General features: G+C 47.7%; 1 protein-coding gene across 3 annotated transcripts in view; it reads right to left on the bottom strand.

Annotated features, from left to right (window-relative positions):
• Positions 1-15,406, bottom strand: part of ANKDD1A (ankyrin repeat and death domain containing 1A) — a 30,995-nt gene extending 15,589 nt beyond the window's left edge. The window contains exons 1-5 of one of the 3 annotated variants that reach the window (XM_074966557.1): positions 15,262-15,406; positions 5,592-5,695; positions 3,681-3,779; positions 3,008-3,049; positions 783-887 (exon numbers count right to left, since the gene is read on the bottom strand). In XM_074966557.1, the coding sequence (XP_074822658.1) occupies positions 783-887; positions 3,008-3,049; positions 3,681-3,779; positions 5,592-5,695; positions 15,262-15,295 (384 nt within the window). In that variant the 5' untranslated portion in view covers positions 15,296-15,406. Of the gene's footprint in view, positions 1-782; positions 888-3,007; positions 3,107-3,680; positions 3,780-5,591; positions 5,696-15,261 lie in introns of all 3 variants that reach the window. The other 2 variants (XM_074966556.1, XM_074966558.1) reach the window with 2 other exon arrangements.
• Positions 15,407-15,774: the final 368 nt, after the last annotated feature.

The raw sequence follows: 15,774 nt of genomic DNA, 5'->3' as shown, positions 1-15,774 counted from the left end.
TGTTAGCTGTAGAATTCTCTACTGACTGGAGCCAGAGTCAAATCACCGTTGAGGTGGGATTCAGGGCTTTGGAGCGGAGCCAGGAGCTGGAGCGCGGAGCAGCTCCAGAGCAGTGGAGCTGCGGGTTTTTGCCTGGAGCTGGAGCAGAGCCAGAGCACAGCTCCAAAGCCCTGGTGGGATATAAGATTCAGCTCCTGCTGCAGGCCTTTGCTTGAGAACCAGAGGTTGGAGTGTGATACCTGTAATATTAATAATCTCCAGCTCCTACATAGCACTTTTCATCCATAGATCTCAAAGCGCTTCACAAATGAGGTCAGTATCATTATCCTCATTTTACAGATGAGGAAACTGAGGCTCAGAGAGGGAAGTGACTTGCCCAGGGTCACCCAACAAACCGGTGGCAGGTCTGGGAATTGAACCCTGATCTCCTCAGTAACGGTCAAGTGTCCTGTTTGCTAGGCCACACTGCTTCCCTTGCCCATGTTGTCTAGCACCTTACTCCATGAGTGGCGTCATTGACTTTAATAGGCATGCAGTATTGTTAGAGTGAGGTGTTATTTAACATCAGTAAAGGTATCAAGAATCTGGGTGTGAATGAGGAGTCAGCCCTGCTATGTTCTTAAAGCCACAACCCAGATTTGCCCTCTGTGTGCATCTGAGTGCAAAATCTGGCCCCGAGGACTTGATCCTGCTCCTGTTGAAGTCCATGGGAATGTTCCCATTAATGTCAATGGAGCAAGATCAGGCCCTATAAAACTGGAAGTGGTCCAGCATCTTGCTACCTTGTCTGTCTTATCCACATGCACGTCCTCCAGGTCCTCCATAATGAACTCCATCACCTTGATGTGCCCTCTCTGAGCTGCACAGTGCAGCAGGTTCCTGCCGTTCTGCAGAGGGAGGAAACCACACTTCTTTACTGAATCGGCAACTGAATTGCTTGATTTTTTTTAACAGCTTGTTCCTATTAGAAAACCTGGATGGCACCACCTAGCAGCTCAGTCAGCATGTGCTGCAGATGGCTGCTCACTGCTCCTATGAACTGACGTGCTCTGGCCCAACTGAGGTTAATTTTTAAACACATCTGCTTATTTATTAATACAGTAGGACCTCAGAGTTATGAACCCCAGAGTTACGAGCTGACTAGTCAACCGCACACCTCATTTGGAACCGGAGGTACACAATCAGGCAGCAGGAGAGACCAAAAAATAAAATAAAAGGCAAATACAGTACAGTGCTGTGTTAAACATAAACTACTAAAAAAGGGAAAGCAGCATGTTTCTTCTGCATAGTAAAGCTTCAAAGCTGTATTAAGTCACTGTTCCGTTGTAAACTTTTGAAAGAACGACCATAATGTTTTGTTCAGCGTTACGAACATTTCAGAGTTACGAACAATCTCCATTCTCCAGGTGTTTGTAACTCTGAGGTTCAACTGTAATATTGTCCGTTTCTATAGCACCTTCCATCTTACGCTTTCAAAGTGCCATACAAACCTGAGCTGATAAAGCCGTATGCAGCTTTGCAGCAAAAATTATTATAGCCATTTTACAGATGAACCTAGATGCGAAGAGATGAAGTAATTTACCCAGCCATACACTGAGTCAGAGTCAGGAACAGAACCTGGACAGCTACTCCCCCACTCCAACCATTATACTGTATCTCCTCTCTGAAATTAGTACAGAATACCAACAGCTGATGAGAGGGACTAAAGCAGCTGATAATGGTAGTGAGTGTTGCAATGTTTCTTCCTAATGCCATGTAAACCTTTCCCTGCATTACACAGTCAGGGGGGTTTACAGCATGTGTTTATCATAGACCGGGCAAAAAATGTACAATCACAAAGAAGCTGTCCCATCACGATAATAAACTCACTGTCTATCTCTAGCTGTTTTGTATAGTTGCCATAAAAATGGCTCAAGTCTTCTGATTTCATTGTTAGTAAAAGGTTCGTGTTCTCTGTTGTGCAGGGTGGGTGTACTGGCTTGTGGACCTCTCTCATAAAAATACAAGTTCCCAACACACAGACATGCCGGTTTCAAAGGTTTCCAGCAGAGATTAGAACAGCTCCAAACTGGGAAGGCCACTTCAACTCATTTAGGTTGAATCCCCAAAATTCCCTGCAGCTTGGCTATAAAGTCCACTCTCCAGGCCAGATCCTCTTCAGAGAGGATGGAGTCGAATGTCAGATATCGCAGAGGGAACAGCAGCTACTGGAATCGCTGGCTGCTGCCCCTGCCATGTCACAGGAGGTAATAACCTTTAACCATCAACCTCTTACAGATGCTCCTGCGTGTCACACCCTCATCACAAGAGCAGCCAGACTGTGCAAACACCATAACCATGACATAATGTAACAAGAATTAATTTTATAACACTCCTCTGGGAAGTGACCTTCCTTCAGCAGGAATGTCATGTATACAGATGGCATGAGTCTGGGTGTGGGGGAATGTGAAGTCGCGGTACGACACCCAATCACTTCTCTCAAAAGCAGTGATACAGCACAGAATACGGACCGTCATATTCCCCTGGGTTTGCTACACATATTTGACTGCTGAGAGATCTGGAGGAGTTTATTGCCCATGGCAAGGAGGAAGGGCTATAGCTCGATTTAAGCCCATGGGTATATTCTTCTTATAATATTACAGAAATGAATGATAAGATCCGCACACCCCCAGACAGCCATGGAATCATGTAAGAGGAGGACTAATGGCATTAGAACTATGAGACAGATGCTTCAGAAGACATTGGTATGGGTACAACTATCATGCTCTGTGCGGAAGCTCAAAAGCAACCCCTGCAACAGGGTCCCCAGTGTAGACAGCCCCGCAGTGCTTACAAAGGTCAGGTTTCCTAGTCATTTCCTGGTTCCTGCTTTCTCAGCACTCCCAGGTTTTCCCCACTGTAATTACACACAGAAGACTAGTTTGAAATTACCCCTCTCCTCTCTCTCTCCCTGTCACCTACTGGCAACGAATAGCTGATATCAGGGTGCATGAGGAAGCTGCCTCACCTTGTTGACACAGCTGATCTCGGCACCGGCGTTCACGAGGATCTGAAGAACGCGCAGATGGCCAAACCAAGCAGAGAGGAGAAGTGCGTTCATTCCGAACTGTGCCAAAGGAAACAGAGCCATTTCCACCCTTCCTGCGCTAGCCCTTCCCTGCCCCGCCCGCTCCCCCCAACATTGCAGCGGGTCGTCATTCTTCAAAATGTCAAAGGAAATTTGAATGGAGATAAAAAATAAATAAATAAAATGTTTCAGTCTTTCCCCGTTTTCTGGCCCAGCTCCCTGTCTCATCACCAGGACCCCAGCTCTGGGTGCGAGCTGCATCAGTGACTGCTAAGCAGCCTTTTGTCGAGGCTAGCATCTCATACCCACTGGCAGAAAGTTGTTCCCATCTGCTGGCTTGGTTTGCTGGGCTCCATTCGCTACCGAGCGGATGAGTCCCACAAACCACCCATCCAGCTGGTCCCCCCTTGCAGCCTGGTTCACAGCCTCAGCAGAGAGGTGAAGGATTTCATTGACCCTGAATGACCTTCTCACCCCTAGTGTTTTGAGACAGTCTGAAGGAAGCTTGGCTGATGCGGATCCCTTGCCTTCTACGAGCACTACATTAAATTTAGGACAAATCCCCCACCCCCAACCCCTGCAGACAGGCTGCAAAGGAGAGTCACACTCATACACTGTCTTTGTCGTCCACCGGGACTTCGAGCTCCAGCAGCAGTCGCACGGCTTGCTCGTTCCCAGCTCCAGCGGCCCAGTGCAGGGCAGTCCTGTCTGTCTGGAAAGGAGGAAAGGGAAAGTGAAGGTGGATACAAGCACAGCATGAAATCCCAGTGCAGCAGAGTCAATGGCAAAACTCCTATTGCCTCCGTGGGGCCAGGATGTCACCCACAGTGCGTATTCACGCACCACGCTGCAGCTTGCACCATAAGGTACTGCAATGAAACAGAGGACGAAGGGCAAGTGGACACCCTGGATTTTGCAGGTTCAGGGCAAGACCCCGGAATCTAAATGCAGGCAAAGCTCCCATTGCAATGCAAGGACTGTAGGATTGAGCCACTAGGGTCTTTGGGCCATATAGCTCTATATTGTGGGGAAACACACTTTCTTTTAAAAACCAGAGTGAGTTGGAAGCAAGTAGGACTGATGGTAAATGCATGAGATCTCTCCGAAGGGAAACAAAGTGAGGGACAATCTCAACCTATGGCCTTCAGGGATAATTTTCCAAAGCACTTCTGTAAATGCTTGGGAGGGACCCATTTGTTCATGAAGCGCCCCATCCAGTGAGTAAGTACAATGGGTTCTTGTGCAAGGACCTGCTCTGGAATAGGGGCCTGGGCACATATTGCAAACACATTGTTCTTGGAAAAGCCAGCCTGTAAAAGGAGTGGTACCGTCCAAAGAACAAGCTGCTCAGATTCTGCGCTCAGGAGAGCTATGGCGGCACCTGGATAAAGGGATGGATGGAACAAATCTTCAAGTATGGCCCCAAGTCTGAATTCCTTGTGCACCCCAATTTCCCACGGCTCTGCTGACCAGTACAGGGGGAGTTCTGAGTGTGGGATCAATGCCTGTCTTTGTAGCTGCAACATACTCTGTGCGTCATCATCCAGGGAGACTGACATGACCCTCACTATTAGTAAACATCCTGAGACTCGACGTCATTTTTAGTTATGTCCCCTCAAAATCACCCTAATCAACTCCTCTCATTCCGCAGTGTTTACAGCTTTCAAATCCTTTTAGGCCAAGGGGTGTTTGCGCCATACATGCTGTGGAAGGGTGAACATGGGCCCGAGAGGCCAATTAACCAGGAGGATGGGCCAGGACTAATTAGAGATAAAGGCCAGCTGGGTGAGAGGGGAACTGTTTCCCCCGCCCATGAAAAACTGGGTGAGCCCAGTTGGCAGGGGGAAGACCAAGATGTGAAGTGAGGGGGAGTGGAGCGTTTCCTCTCTCTGGGAAGCAGCCTGAAGGAAGGCTGAGAGGAGCAGACAGGCTACTCCAGCGGGGGAGCTGAAAGCCTGACTGGGGCCAGGGGCCCTGAGGAGCTGTAGCCTCCCTGAACTCTTGAGTGAGGGGAGGAGTGTGCCAGCCCCAGAGCCCATGGGGTTGACCAAGGCACAGAAGCCTGTGGCTAGACAGGCAGCCAGCAGAGAACAGCAGCGGCACGTCTGTGTCAGCTAACCCCAGCTGGGCTAAAGATTTGGTTCTGTTTACATTCGTTGGAGGACTCTGTGGCAAAGTGCTGCGGCCGGAGAGCTAGGACGCTGCTATGGCTGCAGTAGGCCAAAGGACAGTGGGGGGAAACTGAGGCAAAGATGCTGCAATGCCGCATCCAGCCAGGAGGGGTTGCATTGGGGCAGCAACTTTGATGCAGGGTGCAACTCCCTGGATTTCAATGCGGTGAAGGATGTGCTCTACCATTGACTACTTGGCCCTGGGTCGATGCTTTTACGCTTTGCCCAGAGGAGCAACTAATGAGGAGAGTAACGTTTCTTTTATGTCTGGAGACACAGTTTGGATGCTAACGCTTTCTGCTGGCTGCAGCTCCGAGGGTCCCCTCTGCAGCTAGAAAGCAAAAGGCACCTACATTGTTTTTGGCTTTGACGTTAACCCTTGTCCTGATGAGCTCTTGCATCCTGGCTATGTCGTTCCGCTTTGCTGCATTGTGGAATTCTTTCTCTGAATGAAGCACTGAAGCACGAGAAAAGACAAGACAGGCAGTACGGTAAGTGGTGGTGCTGAGCAGAAGCAAGAAGTAATCGCCGTTCCTGCTGAATGTTTCCTGCATCTCACTCACTCATCATAAATGGGCTTTAGGAAGGATAATTCACTGGCTAGGCTTCTACCTCCTCTGTTGCCTGCTAAAGTCCCAGCCCTCCAGACTTCAGTGTGTACAATGCTGCTCCCTGCATTCCCACACGTACAGGAGCATGACTGCGTCACCCCAGTCCTCTTCCAGCTCCACCGGCTTCTCATCCATTTCAGGAGCCAGACTGAAATTGCCTTCCTGGTTTCCAAACCTGCCTCCTGGACTTGCTCTTGCCTATCTTGTCTCTCTGTGGCCCTTTCGCTCCCGCTGTCATTCAGCACTGGCCTCCTCTGTCCCTCCACACAGTCTCCTCCCTGTAGGCGCAAGGGCCTTCTCCTCTGCAGTTCCTGCCATGAAGAACACGTCCCCTCCACCTCTCTGTCTTCTTGACTCTCCTGTTCTTTGCAAACCTCAGCTGCAAACACATCCTTTCTCTCTTTCCTACACATCCCTATCTTGCTCTCCCTCTGCTGTTATTTGTTCCGTCCCTCTGTAATTGTCTTACTACCTTCATTTTGCTGCTGCGGAAACTGAGGCACAGAAAGCTCATGTGATTTACCCAAGGTCACCTCAGCAGGTCAGCGGCGGAGAGGGAAATAAGCCTCCTCTCCTCTTCATCCCCAGTCCCATATATCCGCTATAACTCCACGCTTCCTTTTCTCTCTGTTACAGGAAGGTTGTCCGACACTTCCCATTAGAAGACCCTGTTTCTAATTGCTTAGAACTTTGCCAAACTTTTAAGTGTTTAAGCTGAAATATATTGGGGAAAGTTTCAGCAAGAACAGTACAGCTGCTCTGAGAATGAGATTGGGGGCAAAAATACAGTGTTTTGCCCATGTTCAAAAAATTCTTACAATCATTTGATTGAGAACATCTAGCGCCTCCATGCTTTGGAGCAGGGGTTTGGAATTTGGCAGGGGGTCACTTTGGTGTCAGGGATGTGCCTTTGAATGTAATGATGTAGTTAAAGATTGTATCATATGCACATGTAGGGGCTGAATTAAGGTTGCATGGGCAACCTTAATACTGGCGTATCCTAACCTCTGAGTGCTTGACTTTGCAACCTTGATGTTCTTTGAATGAGGTTTTCATATGTAATTAAAATAGGAAGAGCCTGGTTTTTATTTACACCTAGGGTCCTTTACACTGCTGTCAAGGGGTCTTAAAGTGAGTGTAAATTACAGCTATGCTCACTTTAAGGCCTCTTTATATGGCCAGAGCAAAGTAAAGGGGCCTTAGTGTTAATAAGAATCTGGCCCCTTGTCTTAATTAAGCAGTAACTGCTTTAGGGCGAACATGAGTCAGCAGCGTTGCATAGTATAGAGAGGTTCCTTAAGTATCTCCCAGCATGGGCAGGGACTAGTTTTTAAATACGTTAATAGACTATGGTTATTGTGAACATCACTTCTGCTAAGAATAACTGCACTAATCCTGCAGCGGTAGGAGCGAGTTAAATGGCTTTACTTTTCAGATGGGGCACTGGGTTAACACATCACACCAGTTCCCTGCTTTGTTGAATAAACCTTCCTGCTAACTAATGAGATCAAACCCCAGTTCTGGACTCTGCATCTTTCCAGCGTGTTTGACAGAGAGGCTCTACAGCTGGATTTGTAAGGAGGAAACATGTCTGGCCATTTTGCAGAGGGATTTTTTTCCTGGATCACATGCTGTCTGTGCCGCTGCTCTTCCAGGGGAATTCCTCTGACAAGTTATTAATTCAGCCACTAAACCTGTTTCAGCAGATTGTGGATCCATCTTGGCTGCTCTGCACTGCTCTACTTTTGCCCCTTAATATTAAAGTGAGAATCCTTAGTATAGAGTGATGGTCTCAACGGCCCACCCTTGCCATCCTTCTGCCATTCGGGATTACAGATTTCTGGGGGCCGCTTTTTTCACTTCAGATGCAGATGTTGCCTCCTGAACTTCCTCGTCAGAGGCCAGATTATCCCCTCTGACATTGATGGACGAGGAATCCACCTCAAATCTATTGTTCAGCAGCCTCCCCTCAAAACCCCCCTTCCATGAACTCTGCACTGTTCGAGTCCTGCTAGCTGGCTGAGCAGGAATGGGACGGAGCCATGAGTATCAGCTTCCACTCTGTACCTCCTCCCCCCTGGACAGTGATGTTAGACCAGATACCAGTGAAGAAGCCCCAGTGGATGTGGGGCTCAGGGTGTCTGCGCCTCCCAGTCCGCAAGGATCTCTTGATCTATGGGATTTCCCCATGGAACTCAGGATACACCAGGGGTTAGGAGAGTCATGCCCCTGCCCAATCCACAGCTGGCCAATCCATGCCCCCGCTGAACACACCAGGTCTAGAGGCTGTAGATTTTTCTACCTAACTTTGGCTCGTCAATGGATTTTCTTCTGGGGGAACATGTTCTGGGCTCAAGTTTTCACGTGTTCCATCTCCATTGTTCCAAATTGGTTTAACCTTGAATTTGGGACTAGATTTTCCACCACAATTAGTGTGATGTTACCATTTCCTTCCCTGTCTTTCCACCTACTTTCCCCTGACTTCTTACAATGGACAGCGGACTCAGGACATGTATGTCAGCAAGAAGAAAAAAGGAAGATGAAGGATGTGATAGGCCAGTATTTGCCCGTTCAAGAATCCACCCAAGGAAGTGTGACATTCTCTGATGCGTCTGCGCAGCACAAGGGCCATGTAACTAACCCAGTGTCCAGCTTAATTTTTGGGAAGATCTGTGTTGACCGACCGGTGAAAGGTAGGTTTTTCTGACATTTCTGTTAGTCAAATCAAGCATGGTCAGATTTTAACCCACTCTTGAGTCTTTATGTGGTTTATGAATTATACCTCTTTGCTCCTACAATGTGCCTCATTCTGGCTTTCAAATACAAATGGGGATTTCTAGTTCTTGCTTTACCTATGACAGCAATGATCACCTTTCTAACTCTCTGAACGGCATTGTCCAAAGTATAATAGGATGTTAGACAATCCAGCATGGTCCCAACAGCTAGCCCTGAAGTGATAGTCAAGGGAGGATCCTAGACAATAGTTAGAATAAACATACAAGTGGGGGATCCCAGAAGCCCTTACTCAGGTAAATTATCCTTACTCTCCTGGGCGATCCTACTGACTGTCATGGGATTACCTCTGTACTAGGACTTCTCAGGCATGACCTGCTTTGAAGAATTGGGCATCACATTTGGAAAGAGAAAAATCTAATTTCTACCTTGCCCATAACTAACTCTCAAGTCATACTCCTTAGTTGTTGGGAATGTCAGAGTTTCAGATGGACAATGTCATTTATGATTCATTCTAGTCAATAGTTGTTCAGGCGTCACCTAGAAACTCATCCCTGGCTTTTAACACTAGCAAGTTTCTTTGTCTTGTCATTTACAGCACTATATCTGTGGATGAATGAGAGTTCTTGGCTCCTGCTTTTATGGCGTCCATTAAACAGTTGGCTATAGTGGTCTGTGAGATAACAGAAAAGTTACAAAAGGTTAGAGAACAGACGGGTAGTGATCAATGGCTCCATGTCTAGTTGGCAGCCAGTATCAAGTGGAGTGCCCCAAGGGTCGGTCCTGGGGCCGGTTTTGTTCAATATCTTCATAAATGATCTGGAGGATGGTGTGGATTGCACCCTCAGCAAGTTTGCAGATGACACTAAACTGGGAGGAGAGGTAGATATGCTGGAGGGTAGGGATAGGATACAGAGGGACCTAGACAAATTGGAGGATTGGGCCAAAAGAAATCTGATGAGGTTCAACAAGGACAAGTGCAGTGTCCTGCACTTAGGACGGAAGAATCCCATGCACCGCTACAGACTAGGGACCGAATGGCTCGGCAGCAGTTCTGCAGAAAAGGACCTAGGGGTTACAGTGGACGAGAAGCTGGGTATGAGTCAACAGTGTGCCCTTGTTGCCAAGAAGGCCAATGGCATTTTGGGATGTATAAGTAGGGGCATTGCCAGCAGATCGAGGGACGTGATCGTTCCCCTCTATTCAACGCTGGTGAGGCCTCATCTGGAGTACCGTGTCCAGTTTTGGGCTCCACACTACAAGAAGGATGTGGAAAAACTGGAAAGAGTCCAGCGGAGGGCAACAAAAATGATTAGGGGACTGGAACACATGAGTTATGAGGAAAGGCTGAGGGAACTGGGGATGTTTAGTCTACGGAAGAGAAGAATGAGGGGGGATTTGATAGCTGCTTTCAACTACCTGAAAGGGGGTTCCAAAGAGGATGGCTCTAGACTGTTCTCAGTGGTAGCAGATGACAGAACAAGGAGTAATGGTCTCAAGTTGCTGTGGGGGAGGTTTAGGTTGGATATTAGGAAAAACTTTTTCACTAGGAGGGTGGTGAAACACTGGAATGCGTTACCTAGGGAGGTGGTGGAATCTCCTTCCTTAGAAGTTTTTAAGGTCAGGCTTGACAAGGCCCTGGCTGTGATGATTTAATAGGGGATTGGTCCTGCTTTGAGCAGGGGGTTGGACTAGATGACCTCCTGAGGTCCCTTCCAACCCTGATATTCTATGATTCTATTCTGTGATTCTATGATGTCAAACACTACAGTTATGCAATATTTGTATTCGTCACCTACCATATGTCACCATTACATGTGTAATAGAGTATGTAGCTTAATATAGCTGTGGTGCCTTTCATAGAAAGCTATGATCCACCTTACAATGAATGCAATAAAACCAAGAGTCTGGGGAAATGTACATGCCATTATATAATGAAACCGAGAGCAACAAATCAGCAAGAGATCTCTAGCCAGTGTATCTGTATGTTATTAACAGGGTTACCTTCATCCTCTCAATCCCTTCCCATCTATTTATTAAAGCAATTTGTCTTACATTAGATTATAAACGCTTTGGGGGCAGGGGTGATGTCGTCTGTTACATTTGTACAGCACCTAACAACTAGTGGGGTCCTGATCCTGACTGGAGCTTTTGGGCATTACTGCAATACAAGAAATAAACAGTAACCAGCCAGTTTCATTGTTACAAACTAATACTCCGTGCCTGACAGCGTTTGAGGGTAAAGTTTGAGAGATTTCCAAAGTCACACATGAGCGAGACAGACAGTGCCCTACTGACTAAACTGCTATAAACACATCAGAAATTGGTTCCAAATCAGCATATGAAGAACTTCAGCTTTCTGGTTTTGCTTATTTTGGGGCAGGACAAAACCCATTTTTTAGGAAGCAGCGTGATCTTCAGAGCTATGCTTTTGGGTGGGATGATGTAACCTGGGCGAATGATACCATGTGTGAGGAGCTTGCCCTCTCACCCCATCTTGCCTAACTGACTGTCAAGCGAAAGAGATGCACAGCAGGGCAGATGGCGGAACAGGATGGATGGTTTCAACCTGACAAATCTGCTGCATGGATGAGCGCTGGGGATTTTAAAGGCAGATGATGATGGTAGATTTGTTGGGCCAGATCCTCAGTGGCTGTAAATGGATGTAGCTCCATTGACTTCACTGTGGTTTTACATCAGCTGAGGGTGCATAGTGTGTGTTTATATATGCACTCTCTCTATATCTATATCAGTACCAATTAAGCATCAACTGTGTACTCTTTGCCATACATTCTGATAATCCATATGCCAGGCTTCATGAGTGGCAGAGACATAACTTCAACTTTCCTTTTGCTCATTCCTCCCTTTCCACGACGCTCCGCCCCCCCATCTCCCAAAACACCTTGCCAAGATTTTCCATCAACAGAGCCATAATTAACACAAAGCTGAATGGGGAACAGTAGTATCCTAGAGGGGACCGGCCCTGCTGCTCCCACTGAAGACAAGGGGAGTTTGGGCACTAGCTTCAATCGTCATATGTAAAGGTTCCTTCCCCACTCTGAACTCTAGGGTACAGATTTGGGGACCTGCATGAAAACCTCCTAAGCTTACTTTTACCAGCTTAGGTTAAAACTTCCCCAAGGTACAAACTATTTGTTTTGTCCTTGGACTTTCGCTGCCACCACCAAACGTCTAACCGGGTTTATTATTGGGAAAGAGTCATTTGGAAATGTCTTTCCCCCCAAAATCCTCACCAAAACCTTGCACCCCCCTTCCTGGGGAAGGTTTGATAAAAATCCTCACCAATTTGCATAGGTGATCACAGACACAAACCCTTGGATCTTAAGAACAATGAAAAAAACATTCAGTTTCTTACAAGAAGAATTTTAATAGAAGAAAAAGTAAAAAGAATCACCTCTGTAAAATCAGGATGGTAAATACCTTACAGGGTAATTAGATTCAAAACATAGAGAATCCCTCTAGGCAAAACCTTAAGTTACAAAAAGACACAAAGACAGGAATATCCATTCCCTCCAGCACAGCTTATTTTCTCGGCCATTTAAAGAAATCATAATCTAACGCATATCTAGCTAGATTACTTACTAAGTTCTAAGACTCCATTCCAGTTCTGTCCCCGGCAAAAGCATCACACAGACAGACACAGGCCCTTTGTTTCTCCCCCCCTCCAGCTTTGAAAGTATCACTTGCAGAAAGCTTATTGGGCAAGAGATTTTGAAAAACAGCAAAGGAAATTTGTGGGCAAAAATGTATTAAAATAACGGTCTTTGTTTTATTTAAATCAGTGGAACACAAAGAAGATCAATTATTGTGGTTGCTTCAGCCTTGCAGTGTTACCATCACTCCATGTTGTGCTTAGAGGGATCATGAATTAGTATGTGATGAAAATAGGATGATGATTGGTATTAAATTTACCATCACAGAAGTGCATGATGCATTACAGAAAATAAAAAACAGAAAAGATCCCTGTCCAGATTTTACAAAGCCTATGTATGAATGGAATTTTCTGAGGTTTCTTTAGTTCAAACCATCACCTGCTTTACTGGAGACCTAAGATCCAAAAGCTGACACTGACTATAAATAAAAATGAAAACTAACCAGTTTCATTTCAGTAGCCAAACTGAGAGAAATGCAAAAGTAAGAAAATCAAAGAAATTATGCAAAGTAAATTAGGTGCTAAAAATTCTGTTTCAATAGTCTAATATGTTAGTAATAGGAGTGAGGAAAATTTAAAACTATAGTCCACATCCCCCTTGCCTTGCCGTTTATGCACTGAGAATGATCGCAAAACCTATCCAATTCCATATAAAAGATGTATGCAATCCCCACTTGCTACAATGGGGTGAATTAAGATTTGAGTTTCATTTCTTCCAAATTTCCTGTCTAATTGTCTCTGGCTTTCAGCCATACCCTGAGTGTTACTTTAATATTTGGAATGCCACAGTTATTTATAATGCATGGAGCACTCAGTGTCTACAGGGTGCTCTACAAAGCCCATAAGAATGGGCCCGTTTTTCTAACGTTTCCTGTAAAAATAAAATATTAAAAAAGTAACATCCCTGATTTCACCCAGTGGGCCCAATTGCCCTAAATCACCCCAGTGTACAGTCAATCTAGAGCTAAACCCTTGACTCTAAAGGAAATAGTGCAGATTTATGCTGACATAACTGAGGGCAGAATTTGGTCCGGAACTCTTGAAGAGCCATTCTGAAAGAGCATCAAAAATAGAAACTGCAGGGAAACTCCTGCTCTGTAAAAAACATCCTAAATCCCTAGGGACTTCAACATGCAAACCTGATTTACCTGGGACGCATTCAAATACTAGGATGATGGGCGCTATAGAAAACCCTCAATAATGGATTTACAAATAATGACAATTCACTTCCATTTTCTACAGTCTAATGACAAACAGGAACATAATAAAAATGGCATCACTCGCACAGCAATCCCTGGTCTTATTTTCATGTTCATTCATGTATGAATGAAACCCAAAGGGCAGGTTTCTTAAATAATTTCCATAGTCTCAACTTTGGCAAAGTTCCCTTTCCCACCTAAAGACTAACAATAGTTTGTGTAGGAGTAAAAGAGTCCATCCTCTTCCAAATGGGTTTTATTTTAAGGTAGTTTTAAAAATATTTGCCTTTCCTGATAACGATGGGTTCTCTCCCCCCCGCCCCCATTTTTATTTGATTTCACCTCTGTGTGTGTGTGTGTGCGCGCGCGCATCAGTTGAGTGTGTCTTTGAGTGATCTTGCTGAGTGTGTGTGTGAATGAGTGTGTAAGCTGGCTGAGTTAATCTCTGTGAATACGAGTGTGAGCTTGCTAAGTGTGCATGTGTGTGTCTCTGTGAGCTTGCTGAGTGTGTGAGCTTGCTAAGTATCTGTGTGTGAGTGAATATGATTGTGTGCTCTTGCTCAGTGTGTGTCTCTCTGTATCTGTGTGAGCTTGCTGAGTGTCTGGGTGTGAATGGATATGAGTGAACATGAGTGTGTGCTGTTGCTGAGTGTGTCTGTGAGCTTGCTGAGTGTCTGGGTGTGAATTAATAAGAGTGTGAGTGTGTGCATCTCTGTATCTGTGGGGGCTTGCTGAGTGTGTGCTCTAGCTGAGTGTGTCGGCATTTATGTGTTTCTGTGAGCTTGCTGAGTGTCTGTGTGTGAATGAATGTGTGTGTGCTCCTGCTGAGTGTGTGTCTCTATCTGTGTGCTCTGGCTGAGTGTGTGTCTGTGTGTGAATGTGAGTGTGAGCTCGCTGAGTGTGTCTCTCTGTGTGTGCCTGCTGAGTGTGTCTGTGTGTGCTCTGGCTGAGCGTGCCTGTGTGTGAACGTGAGTGTGAGCTCGCTGAGTGCGTGTCTCTATCTGTGTGCGCTTGCTGAGTGTGTCTATGTGAACATGAGTGTGTGCTCTTGCTGAGTGTGTGTCTGTGTGTGAACGTGAGTGTGAGCTCACTGAGTGCGTGTCTCTATCTGTGTGCGCCTGCTGAGTGTGTCTGTGTGTGAACGTGAGTGTGAGCTCGCTGAGTGTGTCTCTCTGTGTGCACCTGCTGAGTGTGTCTGTGTGTGCTCTGGCTGAGTGTGTCTGTGTGTGAACGTGAGTGTGAGCTCGCTGAGTGTGTGCCTCTATCTGTGTGCGCTTGCTGAGTGTGTCTGTGTGTGCTCTGGCTGAGTGTGTCTGTGTGTGAACATGAGTGTGAGCTCGCTGAGTGCGTGTCTCTATCTGTGTGCGCCTGCTGAGTGTGTCTGTGTGTGAATGTGTGTGTGAGCTCGCTGAGTGTGTCTCTCTGTGTGCACCTGCTGAGTGTGTCTGTGTGTGAACGTGAGTGTGAGCTCGCTGAGTGTGTGTCTCTATCTGTGTGCGCCTGCTGAGTGTGTCTGTGTGTGCTCTGGCTGAGCGTGCCTGTGTGTGAACGTGAGTGTGAGCTCGCTGAGTGCGTGTCTCTATCTGTGTGCGCCTGCTGAGTGTGTCTGTGTGTGCTCTGGCTGAGCGTGCCTGTGTGTGAACGTGAGTGTGAGCTCGCTGAGTGTGCAGGTGCGTGTCTGCACCTACGCTCCACTGAGCCATGCCCCGTTCCCCATCCCCACCACCCCCGCCCCGAGCCCACCCGCCGCCCAGCCGGCTCCAGCCCCGCAGCCCGGCCCGCTCGCCGCCCGGCGGGTCCCACTCACAGGTCTCCTCCTCGGACCCCAGCCCGTCCTCCATGCTGCAGCCGCCGGAGCGCCCGGGCTGCGCTCCCCGGTCAGCGCCCCGGCATCGCGCGGGTCCCGCCGGCGCCCCGAGGGGATCCGAGCCCCGGCGAGCCCTCAAGCCCCCGGCATGAGGCGGGTCCGCCGCGCCGCTCGCCGCTGCGCCGAGCCCGGCAGCCGCCAGCGGCTTTGTTGCTAAGACGGTGTCAAATGACTCTCTCCAGCCGTGCCCCCCTCCCCGCCCCCGGGCTGAGGGCTCCTCCCCGGCCAGACCCGGGGGAGACGCCCCAAAATCCGCCCCCGCGCCGCGCTCCGGAGCCGAGCCCCCCCCACGCGGCTGGCTCAGCGATGCCGGGCTGCAGCGGAGGGTGGCTGGGAAGTGGCCCCATCCCGGGTCACTCTCCTCCTCCCTCCAGGAGCCTAAGCAGTCAGGAGCCCCAAGCAGGCGGCCTAGAATGAACGGGACGCTCCAGGAGAGCGTGGCCCTGTCCGACA

This window comes from Natator depressus, chromosome 10, assembly GCF_965152275.1.
Source record: "Natator depressus isolate rNatDep1 chromosome 10, rNatDep2.hap1, whole genome shotgun sequence".
Lineage (NCBI taxonomy): Eukaryota > Metazoa > Chordata > Testudines > Cheloniidae > Natator > Natator depressus.
This window is presented reverse-complemented; position numbering and strand designations above follow the sequence as displayed.